Genomic DNA, 19933 nt, shown 5'->3' with positions numbered 1-19933 from the left:
TGGAACTCTCTGATATGTTCATTTGTCATAGTGTCATTGAATCATGTATGAACACAACCACTGAGATTTCTAAATCATGATTTTCAGCTTATATATGAACCCAGATAATTATGGCTTAATCTTGAAACTATTGTTAAATTAAAAAGATGGTTTAACATGATTTATTTGAGTTTAGTAATGGGTGACTTTGAGCTAACTAGTCCATTCTGAACCTAACTTAATGCCTTTAATAATGGCAGAGCTTCTAATGTACTTGAAAAGCTCTCAAAAATTCAGGGAGCTATTCAGAGATGTAACTGGCTTGAAAATGGCTCCATATTGAATTGTACAGCATAGTCAGTCATCAGGAATTGAGCAGAAGAAATGTTTTATGATATTTTGTATGATAATTTTTATGTCATAAAATGTTTTATAAAGTTTGGCGATTTTTAATTCCACAGGAGTTATAGGTCTGGATACTGGACACATTCTGTAAATTAGCCCATTTGAAGTACCTTGGTTCAAAAAATGTTGCCCTATGATGAACTATTTCACCTAGTTAAAGGTTACAGACATGTGAGTTTTAGTAGTATATAGAAGACAGATAGAAAGATTCCTGCTTGAAACCCTAAAGGATTATCACTGTAGTTAATACTTGACTGGACTGATAGCAGTATGGCAACTTCCTGTTTTTCTAATCTATCTCTCAGTATTGCTGGAAAATTAATACCTGGGTAGGGTAAAGAACTATGTATGCTGCATTAGTTCCATGAGGATATAAATAATAAATATAGTTGGAAAGAAACTTTGAATGTAATCTAGTTTGATTGCTTGCTGGAGTGTAAACTTCCCTGATAGAGGCCTGTCAGAGCTTTGCTTGAAAGCCTTCAATGAAGGACTACCTATCATCTGTGAAAGCAGTCCACTCTTTCAGTAACAGCAACCACAGATAGTCCTCGAACTATGACCACAATTGAGTCCAAAATTGCTCGACTGCCATTTCAGAAAGAAAAGGAGAGAGGAGTAGAAGGAGAGAAGAAAGTAGGTAGGAAAGAGTAGAGAAGGAGGAGGGGAATAAGAAGGTTAGAAAGGGTAAGAAGAGAGGAGTGGAGAAGGAGGAGAGGAAGTAGTAAAGTGAAGGAGATGAAGGATGTGAAAGTAGTAGAGGGTAGAGAGGGAGGTTGTGAAGAAAGGAAGTGGCAATCAGGCAGGCCTGAATCAGTAATAAATAAAAATTAATGACTAATGATGGATAATAGTTTGTATATAAATATGATGTTGGAAAATGGAAATAAAAATTATTTATAAATGAAGGACTACCTATCATCTGTGAAAGCAGTCCACTCTTTCAGTAACAGCAACCACAGATAGTCCTCGAACTATGACCACAATTGAGTCCAAAATTTATGTTGCTAAGTGAGAAATACGTTGAGTTTTGCCTCATTTTACAACTTTTCTTGCCACATTTGTTAAGTGAATCGTTGCAGTTGTTAAATTAGTAACACGGTTGTTAAGTGCATCTGGTTTCCCCATTGACTTTGCTTGTCAGAATGTTGCAAAAGGTGTTCGCACAACCCCAAGAGACTGCAACCGTCATAAATGAGAGTCAGTTGTTAAGCATCTAAATGTAAATCATGTGGCCATGGGAATGCTGCAATGGCTTTAAGTGTGAAAAATGGTCATAGGTCATTTTTTTTCAGTGCCATTGTAACTTCGAATGGTCACTAAGTGAACTGTTGTAAGTGGAGGAGTGCCTGTATTGCTTTGCATCTGGATAGCTAAAGGTTCATCGACTAATTTCTGCAGGTCAAACATTTCAAGAGATCTTTGTCAACCTTATTTTTCTTGTTATTCATTTTCTCCAATGGTAGGCTAGCAAATAAGACAACAAGAAGTGATGAAATTTTTACCTGGACTCAGTAGTGGGTTCCACTTACTTTCGCTACCAGTTTGGAACTGGGAGCGTGCGTATACGTGTGCTTGCTTTGCTTGCGTGTGCGCTTCTGCACATGCGCAGAACCTGTGCACGCTCAGAGGTCCATGATGATGTCCAGGTGGGTGGGTGGAGCCTCCTGCCGCCGCCACTACTGGTTTGCCCAAACCAGGGCGAACAGGTAGAAACCCACCACTGCCTAGACTGTATATCCTTAGCAAGAAAAATCTGTATGATGCTAGGGAAAAAAGCATAATAGCTGATTTTTTTCCCATTTGAAACATAGTCTTTCCATTTTGGGTGTATATATGTATATATATCACATAAATACTATATATTCTATATCACATAAATTCTATATCACATAAATATACATATGCACAGATTTCTGACAATTAAGGATGTCTAGAGAGAGATGAATACAGGTTTGTCTATGTTATAATATAATGACTAGGCTTTAAAATTTATCTTGAATCCAGCACATTTTCAGTGTTTCAGAACATAGGTGGTTGTCATGACAACTCCAGAGTGTTAAAAATGGCTAGTAAATGGAGAAGATGCATGAGAATTATTGGTGTTGAAGGTGGGGGTGGGAGATGGAGTGGGTTTCCCTCAGATTATTCTTAGAAATGTTTTTTCAGAGGCACTTGAATGAGAGAGTTATCTTATTTTAAAATAAATCCCAGTCTTTTAGCTTAGGAATTCTGAAATATCGTTTGATGGATTTTATCTTTGTTTTCTGAAGGTGTCAGGCAGACCTTCACCTCATGGAGATTTTTCCTGTTTTAATTTGTAGAATTTTAAAGAATTATTAACTATTGGTTGAATAATCCTCAGTGCTGGGCTGAGCAATCATTTGGTGACTTAAATTTAAAGATTTATGGTCCCATGCACCTTGTGACCCTATTACCCCCCCAAAAAAGTCCGGGTCTTATTTTCTTTTGACCCCTGAAAAAAATGGCTAGGCCTTCTTTTTGGAGGGTTCTAATTATTGACTCATCTCGCGGCAGTGGCACAAACTGCCCAGCCCCACCCAGCAGGGGCCTGCTGCTGGCCAATTTCTTCTGCAGTGGCTTGCTGCCACTCGCACACATCGCCCTGGCCTCTGTTTTGCCTTCAGATGCCTGCCGGAAGGCATCTGAAGGCGAAACGGAGGTTGGGGCAATGTGTGCAAGTGGCGTCAAGCGGCCGCAGAAGAAGCGGCCACAGAAGAATGCAAGGCAGGTGTTGGGGTATGCAAGACCTGCTAAGTAGGGCAGCCCCACCCCCTTCACGGGGTCTTAATTAAGGCTAATTTTGTGGATGGGGCTTAATTTGATTGCATGCACTCAAAAACATGGTAGGGCTTCTTTTCAAGGGGGGTTGTCTTTTTGGAGAAAAAAATTAATTTATATATATTTATTTATATATAAATTTTAAAAATTGTAGTGGTTCACTCCATTTTTCCTGGAGACGTTGGATCAATTGGCTAAATCTGTGTTCTCTTTTTGTAGATATATATAACCCTATTTTTCAGATACACACACACCTACATACATACGTATGTATGTATGTATATATGTATGTATGTATGTATGTATGTATGTATGTATGTATGTAAAAAAATAGAGCAAGTAGGGATATTTTGTGTCTTAATAGAATGTTTGCTAACCATATGAAAATGGGTGATGTAATTTTAAGACATGCAAATATTGGTAGTTCTAGCTATCTACAGGAAAATAATCTTTGGCATTCACTAGCCAAATGGGGAGGGAAAAGTGAATTATTTGGAACAGAAGTCCCAAATCACCATCCCTTGCAGGCATACATGTCATTGTGAGGTAAGCCTGTGTTACAATGTAAAAACTTCAGAAAAGAAAACAGAATTTTTTTCAACTACAGTGGGCAGATGAGAGGTTTACAATTAATATTGAGAAATATTCTCATTGACCAAGCTCCTAGGCAGATGTTTCCTAAATGTTTGTACCCTACAGGAGTTCCAAAACTTATAATTTCTTATAAATTAAAAAAAAGAGAATAAACATGAGCAATTACAGGACCATTAGCCTAATAAATATTATGGCTAAAATACAATATCTGCCAGGTTCCACTTGATTAGAATCAAGAACTGGGTTGATGAAAAGTGTGTTTTTGCAGAAGAACAAGCAGGCTTTAGACAGAAGTGATCCATTATTGACAGTCACTTTGTCTTGAACCATCTAATTACTAATTGACCATCAATTGTGTTGTAAATGTTGTACCTTGATGAATGTATCTTTTCTTTTATGTACACTGAGAGCATATGCACCAATACAAATTCCTTGTGTGCCCAATCACACTTGGCCAATAAAAAATCTATTCTATTCTATTCCAAAATATGTCAGTAAGGAGAAACAACTCTTTGCTGCCTTTATAGGTCTTGGTGCAGCATTTGACACAGTAAACAGAAAAACATTATGCAGGAAATTGATTGCACTTAAAATGGAACCCAGACTGTCTAGCAACCCAGACTGTTGAACATGGTTTGCTGTCTTCTATTTGGTGAGGAAAAGAAGTGGGATGTAAATGGAATAAATTGTAGTATCTCTAGGTGTAGATGTGATCAGCTTCCAAATGGTCATGAATGGGGCCAGAAGTTAACAGCTCATAGCTAATAGTTTGTGCCCAACATGTTTTGTTTAGAGCTTCTTTATGTGGAGGCTCTACTCAGATGACATTGCTGGCAAGAAAACTTTCATTTTTTCATTTGCCAATTCTCCTTTTAAAACTATCTCGGTACTGTCCCACATCCAAAACTGTATCAGCTGCGATGTGTTAATGAATAGAATAGTTGTATTGTATAGTTCATTCTAGAATAGTTGAGGGAAAATGAGCTGATTGGGGGGGGGGGAAGGCTTAAAAATAGGCAACTTTTGGCAGCAGTCATCCAAGCCACACATGGTTTGGTTCTGGACTTAAGATAGGGATCTATTTGCTCTTTGGTTATGGGATGCTAACTGTGTGCAAAAAGTTGCTTTCCCCAGACATCTTCTTGCCCCTTGATATTCAAATATCTAGAGAAATGACAATGCTTTTTTCTTTTCCAAAACACATTAATGAAGACCTAAGAGCAATGGCATCTGAAATGTTGCTGATGAGATATCTGGGTGCTAATTTTTGTCTTGTTGTACCGTTTTCTGTTTTGGTCTTATTGTTTCTTTTGCTTACCCAACTACAAAGTGTCATTTATATTGATCATTTTTATTGAAGGTTTAACTTTAAACCAGAGATGTACTGTACTACCAAAATCCCAGGGATATTTTTTATAGCTCTTAGCTGTAGTCCTTAGTCATTTATAATAATAATAATAACAGAGTTGGAAGGGATCTTGGAGGTCTTCTAGTCCAACCCCCTGCCCGGGCAGGAAACACTACACCATTTCAGACAAATGGTTATCCAACATTTTCTTAAAAATTTCCAGTGTTGGAGCATTTACAACTTCTGCAGGCAAGTTGTTCCACTGATTAATTGTTCTAACTGTCAGGAAATTTCTCCTTAGTTCTAAGTTGCATCTCTCCTTGATTAGTTTCCACCCATTGCTTCTTGTTCTACCCTCAGGTGCTTTGGAGAATAGCTTGACTCCCTCTTCTTTGTGGCAACCCCTGAGATATTGGAACACTGCTATCATATCTCCCCTAGTCTTTCTTTTCATTAAACTAGGCATACCCAGTTTCTGCAATCATTCTTCATATGTTTTAGCCTCCAGTCCCCTAATCATCTTTGTTGCTCTTCTCTGCACTCTTTCTAGAGTCTCAACATCTTTTTTACATCGTGGCGACCAAAACTGAATGCGGTATTCCAAGTGTGGCCTTACCAAGGCATTATAAAGTGATATTAACACTTATTTTATTTATTTATTTATTTATTATTTAAATTTATATACCGCCCTATCTCCCAAAGGACTCAGGGCGGTTCACAGGCATATAAAACATCGATACACAAAATTAAAATAATCTTTAAAAAACTTATTCCAATGCCCTATCATTAAAAATAGAAATATAATTATTAAAATCAATTTAAAACCCCTATAAAATTTAAAATCTAAGCCAGTCCTGCACAGATGAATAAATGTGTCTTGAGCTCGCGACGGAAGGTACGAAGGTCCGGAAGTTGACGGAGTCCTGGGGAGCTCGTTCCAGAGGCGGGAGCCCCACAGAGAAGGCCCTTCCCTGGGCGTCGCCAGGCAGCAGTGCCTAGCTGGCGGCACCCTGAGGAGTCCCTCCTGTGAGGCGCGGGTCGGTGAGAGGTATCTGGTCGCAGTAGGCGGTCCCGTGAATAACCCGGCCCTATGCCATGGGCGCTTTAAAGGTGGTCACCAAAACCTTGAAGCGCACCGGAAGGCCACAGGTAGCCAGTGCAGCCTGCGCAGGATGGGTGTTATCACGGGAGCCACGAGGGCTCCATCTATCACCAGCGCAGCCGCATTCTGGACTAACTGTAGCCTCCGGATGCCCTTCAAGGGAGCCCCATGTGAGGCGTTGCAGTAATCCAGGCGAGGCGTCACGAGGCGTGAGTGACCGTGCATAGGGCCTCCCGGTCCAGAAAGGCGCAACTGGCGCACCAGGCGAACCTGGTAGAACGCTCTCCTGGAGGCGGCCGTCAAATGATCTTCTAGAGACAGCCGTTCATCCAGGAGGGCGCCTAAGTTGCGCACCCTCTCCATCGGGGCCAGTGACTCGCCACCGATGGTCAGCCGCGGTTAGCTGACTGTACCGGGATGCCGGCATCCACAGCCACTCCGTCTTGGAGGATTGAGCTTGAGCCTGTTTCTCCCCATCCAGACCCGTCGGCCTCCAGACACGGGACAGCACTTGATAACCGTTGGGGTGGTCCGGTGTGGAAAAGTACAGCTGGGTGTCATCCGCGTACAGCTGGTACTTCACACGAAACCACTGATGATCTCACCCAGCGGCTTCATGTAGATGTTAAACAGAAGGCGAGAGAATCGACCCTGCGGCACCCACAAGTGAGGCGCCTCGGGGCCGACCTCTGCCCCCTGTCAACACCGACTGCGACCGGTCGGAGAGATAGGAGGAGAACCACCGATAAGCGGTGCCTCCACTCCCAATCCCTCCAATCGGCGCAGCAGGATACCATGGTCGATGGTATCGAAAGCCGCTGAGAGGTCTAATAGGACCAGGGCAGAGGAACAACCCCTATCCCTGGCCCTCCAGAGATCATCCACCAACGCGACCAAAGCCGTCTCCGTGCTGTAACCGGGTCGGAAACCGGACTGGAGCAGGTCTAGATAGACAGTTTCATCCAGGTGCAAGGAAACTGATATGCCACCATACTCTCTACAACCTTCGCGAGCGGGTTGGAGACCGACGATAATTACCTAAAACAGCGGGTCAGGAAGGCTTCTTGAGGAGGGCCTCACCACCGCCTCTTTCAAGGCGGCGGAAGACTCCCTCCACCAAAGAAGCGCTCGTAATCGCCTGGAGCCAGCCTCGTGTCACCTCCTGCGTGGCCAGCACCAACCAGGAGGGCACGGGTCCAGTAAACATGTGGTGGCATTCAGCCTCCCCAACAACCTGTCCATGTCCTCGGGGCGACAGGGTCAAACTCATCCCATACAATGTCACCAAGACCGCCTCAGCCGTCTCACCCGTATCACCGCAATCTTGGTCCAAACCATCCCGAAGCTGAGCGATTTTATCGTATAGATAACCGTTAAACTCCTCAGCACGTCCTGCAGCGGGTCATCCCGCTCCCCTGATGTGGGAGGAGGCGGGTCACCCAAACAGGGCGGCTGGGCGGTTATCTGCCGATGCAATGAGGAGGCGTGGCGCCTCGCTTCCCTCATTGCCACTAGGTAAGCCTAGTATAGGACTTCACTAGTGTCCGATCAGCTTCTGAGCGGCTGAACCTCCAGGAACTCTCTAGGCGTCTTCTCCGGCGCTTCATCCCTCTCAGCTCCTCGGAGAACCAAGGGCTGGTTGGGACCTGCGCTGGGTCAGAGGCCGCAAAGGCACGACCGGTCTAAGGCCCCGCGCGGCCCGTTCCCAGGCCGCAACAAGTTCCTCAGCCGAGCCGTGTGCCAGACCCTCAGGAAATGGCCCAAGCTCCGTCCGGAACCCCTCCGGGTCCATCAGGCGCCTGGGGCGGAACCAACGTGTCGGCTCCGTCTCCCTGCGGTGGTGAATGGCGGTCAGAAAGTCCAGACGAAGAAGAGAGTGATCTGACCATGACAAAGGTTCAATGACTATTTCCTTTAAGTCCAGATCTCTCAACCACTGACCAGAGACAAAAATCAAGTCCAGAGTGCCACCCCCAACGTGAGTAGGGCCATCAACTACTTGGGTCAGGTCCAAGGCCGTCATGGAAGCCATGAACTCCCGAGCTACCGTCGATGACGAGCCGGACGATGGCAAGTTAAAGTCCCCCACGACTAAAAGTCTGGGGTCTCAACTGCCACCCCAGCAAGCACCTCCAGGAGCTCGGGCAGGGCAGCTGTCACGTAGCAAGGAGCCAGGTGCGACCAGCAAGCCCATCTGACATCTATGACCCCATCTCACAAGAGGATTCGCCCCCGGCAATCTGAGGTACAGTGGTCTCCCTCGGCTCTAGACTCTCTCTAATCACAACCGCCACCCCACCACCCCTACCCTGGCCCCTCGGCTGATGAAATGCTCGGAAACCCGGTGGGCACATCTGAACAAGGGGCACGCCCCCTTCTGGGCCCAACCAGGTCTCCGTAACGCCCATAAGGTCCGCGGCACCCCCCTGAATAAGATCGTGAATTAGGGGGGCCTTATTGGCCACGGACCGTGCATTGCATAACATCAGCCAAGGCCAGGGCCCTGAGGATCCTGACCATCCGGGAACGGGAGAAGTTTGAGGGCTCGGGCGCGCGATCGCCTGTAAGCATCGGCGCACCCCTAACACGATATGAGCCCCACTTCCGCCATATCTCCCCCCCCCCCTAACCGTGGAAATAGCACCACCCTCCACCAATGGAACACCGACTCCCCCCATGACCCTCGGACCCACCAACCCCCCGCCACGAGCATGTGCAGGAACTGGACTCCCCCCCGACGGGTTACCCCCAACACCCACCTTCCTCCCACCCCCAACCCAAGCCCGTGGTTTCCTTCCCCTTAAAATCCCTTTAAAACTCCCTTAAAAATCTATTAAAACAGCCAATTAAAAACCCTAAGCCTCCTATTTTTCGTGATGCCACCTCTCGGGACTCCAAAGCCCGTCCTCAAGGTGGGCCTCGATAATCTGGAGGCCAGACCCATGAGAGAGGGCATCTCGCAGGGCAAGAAGGTCAGCCGCAGTAAATGTTCGCATCACTGAGACGGTCCGGGCAAGGCCCATCCTGGGCTGGTCAAGTTGGCAGCAAAAGTCATAACAGATGATAAAATGACCATGACCAGTCTGTCCTGATGGGAAATAGTTCGAGATAATCCATGTGCGGTAGATGACAAAACCGCTGACTCAGTCAGTTCACCACCCCATACAAACGACCTGGGGTGGGCTAAGGAAGAAAGGGGAGAGGCACGATGGTAGGGATGTTATAAAGATGGTAAATAGTGGAGGGGTGTCCGCTGGCCCCGCGGGTCTCCCCCCGGCGCTGTCACATATCCGCGCCACTAGGGCAAGGCCACAGCCACCCTGGGCCTATCGGGCCATCCGCCACTTCAAAGCACCGGGGCAGGCCGCCGCCGCCCACCGCCTCCGCCAGGCCATCGCCACTGGAAACGCCCCCATCGCCACCGCGAGCAGGCCACTGGAGCTCCCCTAGATGAGAGGGGGACACCCGTCGCCAAATCCGCCAGCAGACCCAGGGCTCACCAGTGACAACGCCCGACGGAGAGGGAAGGGCCAGGCCGCCGCCCTCGCCACCGCAGGTTCGAAGGGCCGATGGAGCCCGGGCGGCCCTCCAGATCTTCATTGGGGCTCCTCCCATCGCCACCGGAGACGCCCAGACTCCAAACCTCAACTTCCACTGGCCAAGTCTTCCAGGCAGGGGTCCAGGGGGCGCTGCCAACGCCCCCCTACCCCCCCCCCCCGCCGCCGCCGCCGCCGCCAAACCGCCGAAAAAGGCTGGCGGCGGCTCGGCAGGCCGCTAGGCCGCCAGGATTCCCTCTGAGGCGCCGTGACTCCGCCGTGACTCCGGGGCTTCTCCCAACGCCCGCTGAGTCGGCGCCCAGCCACCCTATTTACGGGTGGCTGGATCTTCCTCCATCAGGGCGGGGGCCTATGATGGTATTAAGGCCCCCCCCCCGACCCAAAAAGAGCCTGGAAAGGCCCGTCGCCGCGTCCCCGATCAGCAGGGCGGCGCCATCTTGGACATGCGCAGAAGCAGGACCTTCACGTGGTCTTGATTCTATCGCTCTGTTTATGCAGCCTAGAACTGTGTTGACTTTTCTGGCAGCTGCTGCACACTGCTGGCTCATATCTAAATGGTTGTCCACTAGGACTCCAAGATCCCTCTCACAGTTACTACTATTGAGCAAGGTACCACATATCCAGTACCTGTGCATTTTGGGTTTTTTTGGCCTAAATGTAGAACCTTACTTTTTTCACTGTTGAATTTTATTTTGTTAGATAGTGCCCAATGTTCTAGTCTGTCAAGATCTTTCTGTATCTTGAGCCTATCTTCTGGAGTGTTGGCTATTCCTGCCAGCTTGGTGTCATCTGCAAATTTGATGAGTTCCCCATCTATCCCCTTGTCCAAGTCATTGATGAAGATGTTGAAGAGTACTGGGCCTAGAACAGAGCCTTGGGGTACTCCACTGCATACTTCCTTCCATGTGGATGTAGTTCCGTTGAGGACTACACATTGAGTGTGGTTGGTCAGCCAGTTACGAATCCATCTGGTGGTGGTGCCTTAGCTATATAGTCTACAAACAGCTCCAGATATTGTTACCAAATTATAACTTTCAGTGGGACAGAAGAAGAAATGTATTCATTACATGACTGGATATTAAGCATTTTAGTTGTATTTAATTTTTTTATTTTTTTATTTTTTTTATTTATTTATCACATTTGTATACCGCCCTATCTCCCTAGGGACTCAGGGCGGTTCACAGGCAAATAAAAAAGGTACATATAAATACAGAATAAAATAACAGTTAAAAAATACATAGCCAAATTTTTAAAAGAACAATATAAATAATAAAACCCATTAAAACCAATATAAATTTAAAATCTAATCCAGTCCTGCGCAGATGAATAGATGTGTTTTAAGCTTGCGACGGAAGGTTCGGAGGTCCGGAAGTTGACGAAGTCCTGGGGGGAGTTTGTTCCAGACGGTGGGAGCCCCCACAGAGAAGGCCCTTCCCCTGGGTGTCGCCAGACGGCAGTGCCTAGCTGACGGCACCCTGAGGAGTCCCTCTCTGTGAGAGCGCACGGGTCGGTGAGAGGTATTCGGTAGCAGCAGGCGGTCCCGTAAATAGCCCGGCCCTATGCCATAGAGCGCTTTAAAGATAGTTACCAAGACCTTGAAGCGCACCCGGAAGGCCACAGGTAGCCAGTGCAGTCTGTGCAGGAGAGGTGTCACATGGGAGCCACGAGGGGCTCCCTCTATCACCCGCGCAGCCGCATTCTGAACTAACTGAAGCCTCTGGATGCCCCTCAAGGGGAGCCCCATGTAGAGAGCATTGCAGTAATCCAGACGAGACGTCACGAGGGCGTGAGTGACCGTGCATAGGGCATCTCGGTCTAGAAAGGGGCGCAACTGGCGAACCAGGCGAACCTGGTAAAAAGCTCTCCTGGAGACGGCCGTCAAATGATCTTCAAAAGACAGCCGTTCATCCAGGAGGACGCCCAAGTTGCGCACCCTCTCCATATAATTTTAATTATATGCAAAATATATTTAAAAAGAGTTTGTGTTGAGGTAGGTTTACCCTTGACTTTTTGAAATGTGACTTTCAGTACTTTAAAAGTTGCAAAAAAAAAAAGGTTAAGAGGTCCAGAATTCCAATTATTTATTGCCAGTTCCTGATTTCTCTGTCATAATGTTCACTTTTATTCAATGAAAGGATTATTGCTGGTAGAGGAACTGTTGCTAAGGCAGTGCTTCTCAATTATTTTCTGTCATGCCCCCCTAGGAAGAAGAAAACATTTTTCGCGCCCCCCCCGCACGACTGTAAACACGGGGCTTAGCTTGTTATGACAGTGTTTGCCGAGGTCAAACGTGCCCCCCTTTATGGAGCCTCGCGCCCCCCTGGGGGGCCCGCCCCACTATTTGAGAAGCACTGTGCTAAGGGAACATAGAATTATAAAGTTGGAAGGTGTCAGTAAGGCCATTGAATTTTATCTCTTGTGTGCAGGAATCTAAATTATTTGTTGGTTTTGCTGCATCTTGGATAGAAGGCTTTCTAGCCTCTGCTTGTATGGGACCAATGAAAAAGAACCTGTCACTTGCCTTTAGTTGAACTGCTCTTACTACTAGGACTTTGTTTCTAACATTCAGTCCAACAATGCTTTCCTGTAACTGAGATCAATTATTTGATATTCTGCACTCTAGAACAGTAGAAAAGTCCTAATGTAGGAGTCTGTAGGACATCTTTTCAATTATTTGTAGAATGCTCTGAAGAGCCTCTCTTTCATTTCTCTTTAAAACTAAACATACCTATTACTCTAACCTCTCTTCTCAGGGCATAGTTTCTAGTTCCCCAATCATCTTTGTTGTCTTTCTGTGAATTTGTTCCAGTTTCTCTCAAGTGTGATGCCCAGAACTGAGCACGATACTTGAGCTGAGATTTTACTAAGGCAGAATAAAATGATTTATGACATTAACTGATTAGTAATGTGTGTTGCAATTGTCCCTAGTAAGTAACAAGTTTGGCAACTGCTCTGCCCTCTTCAGAAACTGGTTTTAAAAAAGCATACAATCACAGAGTTGGAAGGGGCCATTTGGAGCATTAGCTCAAATCTGTTGCAGATTCAGGAATTCAAATTAAAGCATCTCTGATAGATGACTGTCCACATATTTACGTATGTGGGGAAAAATATTCATTTAGTTCACATGAAATGCAGACCTAATTTTAGAATGTAGCATTTTGACATTCTGGGATTCTATTGATGAATATAATACAATACTGTGCAGCAGCTGCCAAAAAAGCCAACACTGTTCTGGGCTGCATAAACAGAGGGATAGAATCAAGATCACGTGAAGTGTTAATACCTCTTTATAATGCCTTGGTAAGGCCACACTTGGAATATTGCATTCAGTTTTGGTCGCCATGATGTAAAAAAGATTTGAGACTCTAGAAAGAGTGCAGAGAAGAGCAACAAAGATGATTAGGGGACTGGAGGCTAAAACATATGAAGAACGGTTGCAGGAACTGGGTATGCCTAGTTTAATGAAAAGAAGGACTAGGGGAGACACGATAGCAGTGTTCCAATATGGGGCTCCCCTTGAGGTGCACTCGGAGGCTTCAGTTAGTCCAGAATGCAGCTGCGCGGGTGATAGAGGGAGCTACGCGTAGCTCCCACGTAACACCGCTCCTGCGCAGACTGCACTGGCTACCTGTGGCCTTTCGAGTGCACTTTAAGGTTTTGGTTACGACCTTTAAAGCGCTCCATGGCTTAGGGCCTGGGTACTTACGGGACCGCCTGCTGTTACCGCATGCCTCCCACCGACCCGTACGCTCTCACAGAGAGGGACTTCTCAGGTTGCCGTCCGCCAAGCAATGTCGGCTGGTGGCCCCCAGGGGAAGGTCCTTCTCTGTGGGGGCTCCCACCCTCTGGAACGAACTTCCCCCGGGTTTACGCCAAATACCTGACCTTCGGACCTTCCGTCGCGAACTGAAGACACATCTTTTCATTCGCGCGGGGCTGGCTTAAATTTTATCGATTTTAAATTTTTATTAATAATTTTAAATGGGGTTTTAGTTTATTATATAGTTTAAACTTTTTAGGCTAATTATAAAATAAGTTTTTTAATTTGCATTTTAAATTGTACATTGTATTTATTACCTGTTTTATTTTTGCCTGTACACCGCCCTGAGTCCTTCGGGAGAAGGGCGGTATAAAAATCAAAATAATAAATAAATAAATAAATAAATAAATAAATAAATATCTCAGGCGCTGCCACAAAGAAGAGGGAGTCAAGCTATTCTCCAAAACATCTGAGGGCAGAACAAGAAGCAATGGGTGGAAACTAATCAAGGAGAGAAGCAACTTAGAATTAAGGAGAAATTTCCTGACAGTTAGAACAATTAATCAGTGGAACAACTTGCCTGCAGAAGTTGTAAATGCTCCAACACTGGAAATTTTTAAGAAAATGTTGGATAACCATTTGTCTGAAATGGTATAGGGTTTCCTGCCTGGGCAGGGGGTTGGACTAGAAAACCTCCAAGGTCCCTTCCAACTCTGTTATTATTATTACTTCACACCAGGGGTAGGTTTGCTACTAGTTTGCTTGTGTGTGCACCCACTGCACTCACACGTGTGCCCCATCTGCACATGCACAGAAGCTTCTGCGGATGCACAGATCGTATTTGACATCTGGGAGGTGGGCGGAGCCTCCTGCTGCTGCTACTAGTTTGCCTGAACCGGGTGAACTGGTAGCAACCCACCACTGCTGCACACACACCTTTCACATAAAATCTATAACAATTTAGATAACTAAGAAAGCAGAGGGGCTGCTGCTATTGATTTCCCTCCAAATAAAGGAACCAAATGTCATTTCATACTTTCCTGTCTGGGGAATTGTGCATTTTTTATTTCTTCCTTTTTATTGTTTTTTTCCATTGCTTTAACTCCTTTCATTGTTTATTTTAAGAAAACTTGTAATGGTGAGCAGCTGACCCTTTAAATCAAAGCCAATCTGATGTGCCCAGAAGGAGTCATCTCACCCTTTTGGTCCAATAAAAGAAAAGAAGAGGGTTCGGTCAGATTTGGGATGGGAAGGGTTTCGAGAGTTTGGAGTTGGTTGGAATCAGTGGTGGAATTCATTTTTTTTTACTACCAGTTCTGTGGGCGTGGCTTGGTGGGCATGGCAGGGGAAGGATACTGCAAAATCTCCATTCCCACCCCAGTCCTGGGGCCAGCCAGAGATGGTATTTGTCGGCTCTCCAAATTAATCGAAATTTCTGCTACTGGTTCTCCAGAACCTGCTGAATAGCACCCCTGGTTGGAATCTTGGATGTGGGCTTACTTCAGGCAAGGTGGGAGATGGAGCTGTTTTGGCTACAGTTAAAATTGCATTAAGATGTTTTGCACTTAATTTTAAACACTGGTTGCATATATTTGGAAGATCTTTTTTGGCATGTTCACTAAAGTTGACTTTTTGTTTCAACCCTGACTGGTTGCTTTCTATGACCTACCTCAGCTTGGCTGAGCTACTAATTCCCATATTTACATTTGGTTTCCCCTTCTGTATTTATCTAGACCAAAGCTGGGTGAGGATTTCCCTTTTTTCAAACATCTCCTGGTTCTCCAGAGGGCTGGTGTGAAAGGGAGAAATTGGTTTCTAACAAAGCATTGGTGGCAGTAGAGACCTAATTTGTTCTTTAGCTGTAGGTGCAGTTTACCTCAGAATCTAAACACCTTCAGAAAGAACAGCTGGTTTCAGCCCGAAAGGGTCTTTCTTATTATAACTCTAGATTTAGAATAATCCAAAACATATTTCAATATTCAATATATTCAATATTTGGCAATGTTAGATGTTGCTAATCCATCTACACTAAATTGTAAAATGAAGAGACAATTTAACATGTGCTATGCAAAATATACTGCCATTTCGCAATTTTAGACAATCCAAATTGCTCTTGCAATATTTCCGTTTGTTTAAAAAATGATTAGCAATAAACTGATTAATGTATTATTTAGGTCTGTGTGATTTACCTGTTAGTTTCAAATAAGGATTATCCCTAGAGTGTATGTCTGTCAGGGGGATAGAGATGAAACTCATATTTCTGTATACTCAGAAGAAACATTGATGTCAAAATCTGACAAACCCAATAATCTGGAAAATTATATTCCTCCCATTTCTTTATGATAGAAATGTTTAAATAAAAGAAATTTAGGTGTTTGTCCTTCCCATAAAAAATGTAATACCTTATCAATATGCTTGAAATAATTTTAAAATGTTGGCTTAGGAGAGCTCTAAAAATATTACCAATCTTGAACTGATTACTTATTTTTACGACATTTAGACTCAGTGGTATATTTAGCTTTCTGTTTATATGAATTTTAAGCTGAAGTAAGTTTCTCAGAGTCACAATGCCTTTTTAAATAAATAGATTATTCCCATCAAGAAAGAAGATAGGAAAGAAGACTTAATGGCTAAAGATTACAAACTTGACTGGATGCTCCATTAAATTACTATTTATAGCGTACGTTGAAAGATGTATCTGGAAGCAGCTTAGCATACTGTGTGACACTGTATATTGAAGAAGAGTTGAGAAATGCTCTCCCCAAGGAGGGACATTTTCCCCAAACCATATTCCTGTGCCTGTAGTAGTAGATTGGCTTGTAATATAAGTATGCACTAAAGCTTATTTTCATGCTTGATTAGTATATCAAATTGCAAAGTTTAGACAGATTTTAAAGTCATGATAGCAATTCAAGTTATTGTTGTTATGGGTAGTCATGGTGGTACAGTGGTTAGAATGCAATATTGCAGGCTAATCCTGCTGACTGCCGACTGCCAGCAGTTCAGCAGTTCAAGTCTCACCAGCTCAAGGTTGACTCAGTTCTTCCATCTTTCTGAGGTCGGTAAAATGAAATCATATTGTTCTAGGAGTGTTTGTGTATACTTTGAACCTCCCTGGACCTAGCAAGGAATATAACCTTCACCAGATGAAGGTTTCAATCACACAGAAGCTTAAATTTGTCTTAATTTGTTCTTGCTTCCTCCCCAATTGTAAATTATCGTAAATGAGGGAAGAAGGGAAGGGGAAAAGGAAAAGCTAACTGTATGTACTCAAGTATAATTAAAAGGGCCCTGAACTGAAAGAGACTGGGTGAAACAAACTCAGTGGCAGCACTAACATATTTATTTGTTTGTTTATAATATAATATAATATAATATAACAGAGTTGGAAGGGACCTTGGAGGTCTTCTAGTCCAACCCCCTGCCCAGGCAGGAAACTCTACACCATTTCAGACAAATGGCTATCCAACATTTTCTTAAAAATTTCCAGTGTTGGAGCATTCACATCTTCTGCAGGCAAGTCGTTCCACTGATTAATTGTTCTAACTGTCAGGAAATTTCTCCTTAGTTCTAAGTTGCTTCTCTCCTTGATTAGTTTCCACCCATTGCTTCTTATTCTACCCTCAGGTGCTTTGGAGAATAGTTTGACTCCCTCTTCTTTGTGGCAACCCCTGAGATATTGGAACACTGCTATCATGTCTCCCCTAGTCCTTCTTTTCATTAAACTAGACATACCGAGTTCCTGCAACGGTTCTTCATATGTTTTAGCCTCGAGTCCTCTAATCAACTTTGTTGCTCTTCTCTGCACTCTTTCTAGAGTCTCAACATCTTTTTTACATCGTGGTGACCAAAACTGAATGCAATATTCCAAGTGTGGCCTTACCAAGGCATTATAAAGTGGTATTAACACTTCACATGGTCTTGATTCTATCCCTCTGTTTATGCAGCCCAGAACTGTGTTGGCTTTTTTGGCAGCTGCTGCACACTGCTGGCTCATATCTAAATGGTTGTCCACTAGGTCTCCAAGATCCCTCTCACAGTTACTACTATTGAGCAAGGTACCACATATCCGGTACCTGTGCATTTTGGGGTTTTTTTGGCCTAAATGTAGAACCTTACTTTTTTCACTTTTTGTTTTTTTCAAAACAAGTTTGTTTGCTTGTTTGTTTGTTTTATATGCCACTGTTGTGATGAGCCGTGGGTGTGCAGTAGATAGAATGCAGTACTGCAGGCTACGTCTGCTGACTGCTGGCTGCCAGCAATTTGGCAGTTTGAATCTTACAAGTTCAAGGTTGACTCAGCCTTCCATCCTTCCAAGGTCGGTAAAATGAGGACCCAGATTGTTGGGGGAAATATGCTGACTCTATAAACCACTTAGAGAGGGCTGTAAAACACTGTGAACTGGTATATAAGTCTAATTGCTATTGCTATTGCTATTGCTATGAGAGGGATCTAAGTGCCCTGGTGGACCACATTTAAATATGGTTTAGTAGTATACTGCAGTTGCCATAAAAGCCAACACAATCCTAGGCTGCATCAACAGATGGCTAGGATCAAGACAGTAGTGGGTTTCAACTTAGTTTGCTACCGGTTTGCTCATGCGCGCGTGCTCATGCTTGCGATGCTTCTGTGCAGAAGTGTCCAGGCAGGTGGGCGGAGCCTCTTGCCACCACCGCTACTGGTTCGCCCAAACTGGGGAGAACCGGTACCAACCCACCACTGTATCAAGACCACAGGAAGAGGTATTATTGTTTATACCACACTGGTAAGGCCATATTTAGAATACTTAATTCATTTTAATGGATGGAGGGTCTGGACATTAATTGGTGGCAGAGATTGTATTTTGTAGGCAGAATATCCTAAGTCTAGTATGATACAGAGAAATTAGATGGGGAGATATTTTAGTGAAAAGAACCTTTTTCAGAGGTTAGAAAGAGATGAGGATTCTGTTTGCTCTTGTGAGAAGAACTGAATTTATTTATTCAGGCTAAAACAATTTTATAAACTAATGTCATGCTTTTAAAAAATTCAGTTTAATTATTTCCAATTCTGAATGTCAGTTGAAATCATTCTATTCAGAATGATGTTTGTGTTTTCAATCTGGGGTGAACAACCTGAAGCCCTTCAGGCTTTTTGAACAATAAGGGCCAGACTTATTGAAGTTGTGACCCTTACACTGGCTGAATGTCATAGGAGTTGTAGTAGTCTAAAGCATGCTAAGATTGTTTTTACTGCAATATGGTAATAAGGGATGCTACAATCAATAGCAGTCTCTCATATGGATAAGAAAGGGGGCTCAATTGCCTCATCTTCCATACCTCAATATTTTGGAGAAGGAATGAGCAATATATAAAACTCCAGTGTATTTCAGTATGGCTAACTCAGAGGATTAATGGGAGTTGCCATTCATTAGCGTTTGGAAGGCCATCTATAACCTACTCCACTTCTAGAAAAAAAACCACAATACTTCTCTTGCGGTGACTGATAACTGTAATTTATCTCTTTTTCATTCAAGATCTTATCCAATGTTGCCATCTATCTGTGCACTATCTGTGTGGGTATCATGTCTTACTACATGGCAGACCGCAAGCACCGAAAAGCCTTCCTAGAAGCTCGGCAATCTCTGGAGGTCAAGCTCAACCTTGAGGAACAAAGTCTGCAGCAGGTAAGAATCAAAGCGGTCCATCTGCAGCTTCTATTTTGTTTCTGGTTCATATCCACATGGGCAATTCAAACTTGAATTTAATATCTAATAAAATCCATTTTCTTAGTTTTTGATTTCTAGATTTGTATCTAGGTACATATGAATGTGCATGGCAGAACTATTTTTGCATCAAATTTACTGGGCCCATCTCTGAGAAAGTTACTGGCCCAATTCTAGCTTAATTGTGAGAGCCATGTTAGTTTCTATTGTCTCTTTCCTGGAGTTTAGAACTTCTCATTTAAGCTTGCATCTCATTGGGAGGATTCTTCCTTGTTTATACTATTATAGATTAGCTGTTTTCAGTGAAATAAAGAAAGAGGCTATGGTGACAGTGCTGTTCCCATAGCAACCCATTTCTCTGTATCTGCTACCAAAGAATAACCCTCTCCAGGCCCTCAATAAAAATGCACTTAATAATCAAGTTATTTTCATTCGGAGCAATTCCCAAAACAAAATTAGAATATGCCTTTGAAGCAGAAACTTCATGAAGATGGCTAACTGGATAAAATAAATCCTCAGTTTGACAGAATATTCCTTTTCCATGCAGCTTGTCTTCTCTTGTGAGTCTATGCTAAGTTAGACTCCAGTTGCAGGCTCACCATTGAATTAAGTAGAATAGATAGGATGAGCTGAACCCAACAACAGATGAAGCACAGAGGAAGGTCGGATTTAGGTTGAAGGT

At 44.1% G+C, this 19933-nt stretch overlaps 1 protein-coding gene across 2 annotated transcripts in view; it reads left to right on the top strand.

Moving 5' to 3' along the window:
• ADCY3 (adenylate cyclase 3) overlaps positions 1-19933 on the top strand; it is an 87475-nt gene that overhangs the window by 20856 nt on the left and 46686 nt on the right. For both annotated transcript variants that reach the window (XM_058164795.1, XM_058164796.1), the window contains one exon: positions 19063-19212. In XM_058164795.1, the coding sequence (XP_058020778.1) occupies positions 19063-19212 (150 nt within the window). The remainder of the gene's footprint in view (positions 1-19062; positions 19213-19933) is intronic.

Source organism: Ahaetulla prasina, chromosome 1 (genome assembly GCF_028640845.1).
Source record: "Ahaetulla prasina isolate Xishuangbanna chromosome 1, ASM2864084v1, whole genome shotgun sequence".
In the NCBI taxonomy this organism is placed as follows: domain Eukaryota; kingdom Metazoa; phylum Chordata; class Lepidosauria; order Squamata; family Colubridae; genus Ahaetulla; species Ahaetulla prasina.
The sequence above is the reverse complement of the archived record's forward strand: the minus strand, read 5'-3'. Positions and strand labels throughout refer to the sequence as shown.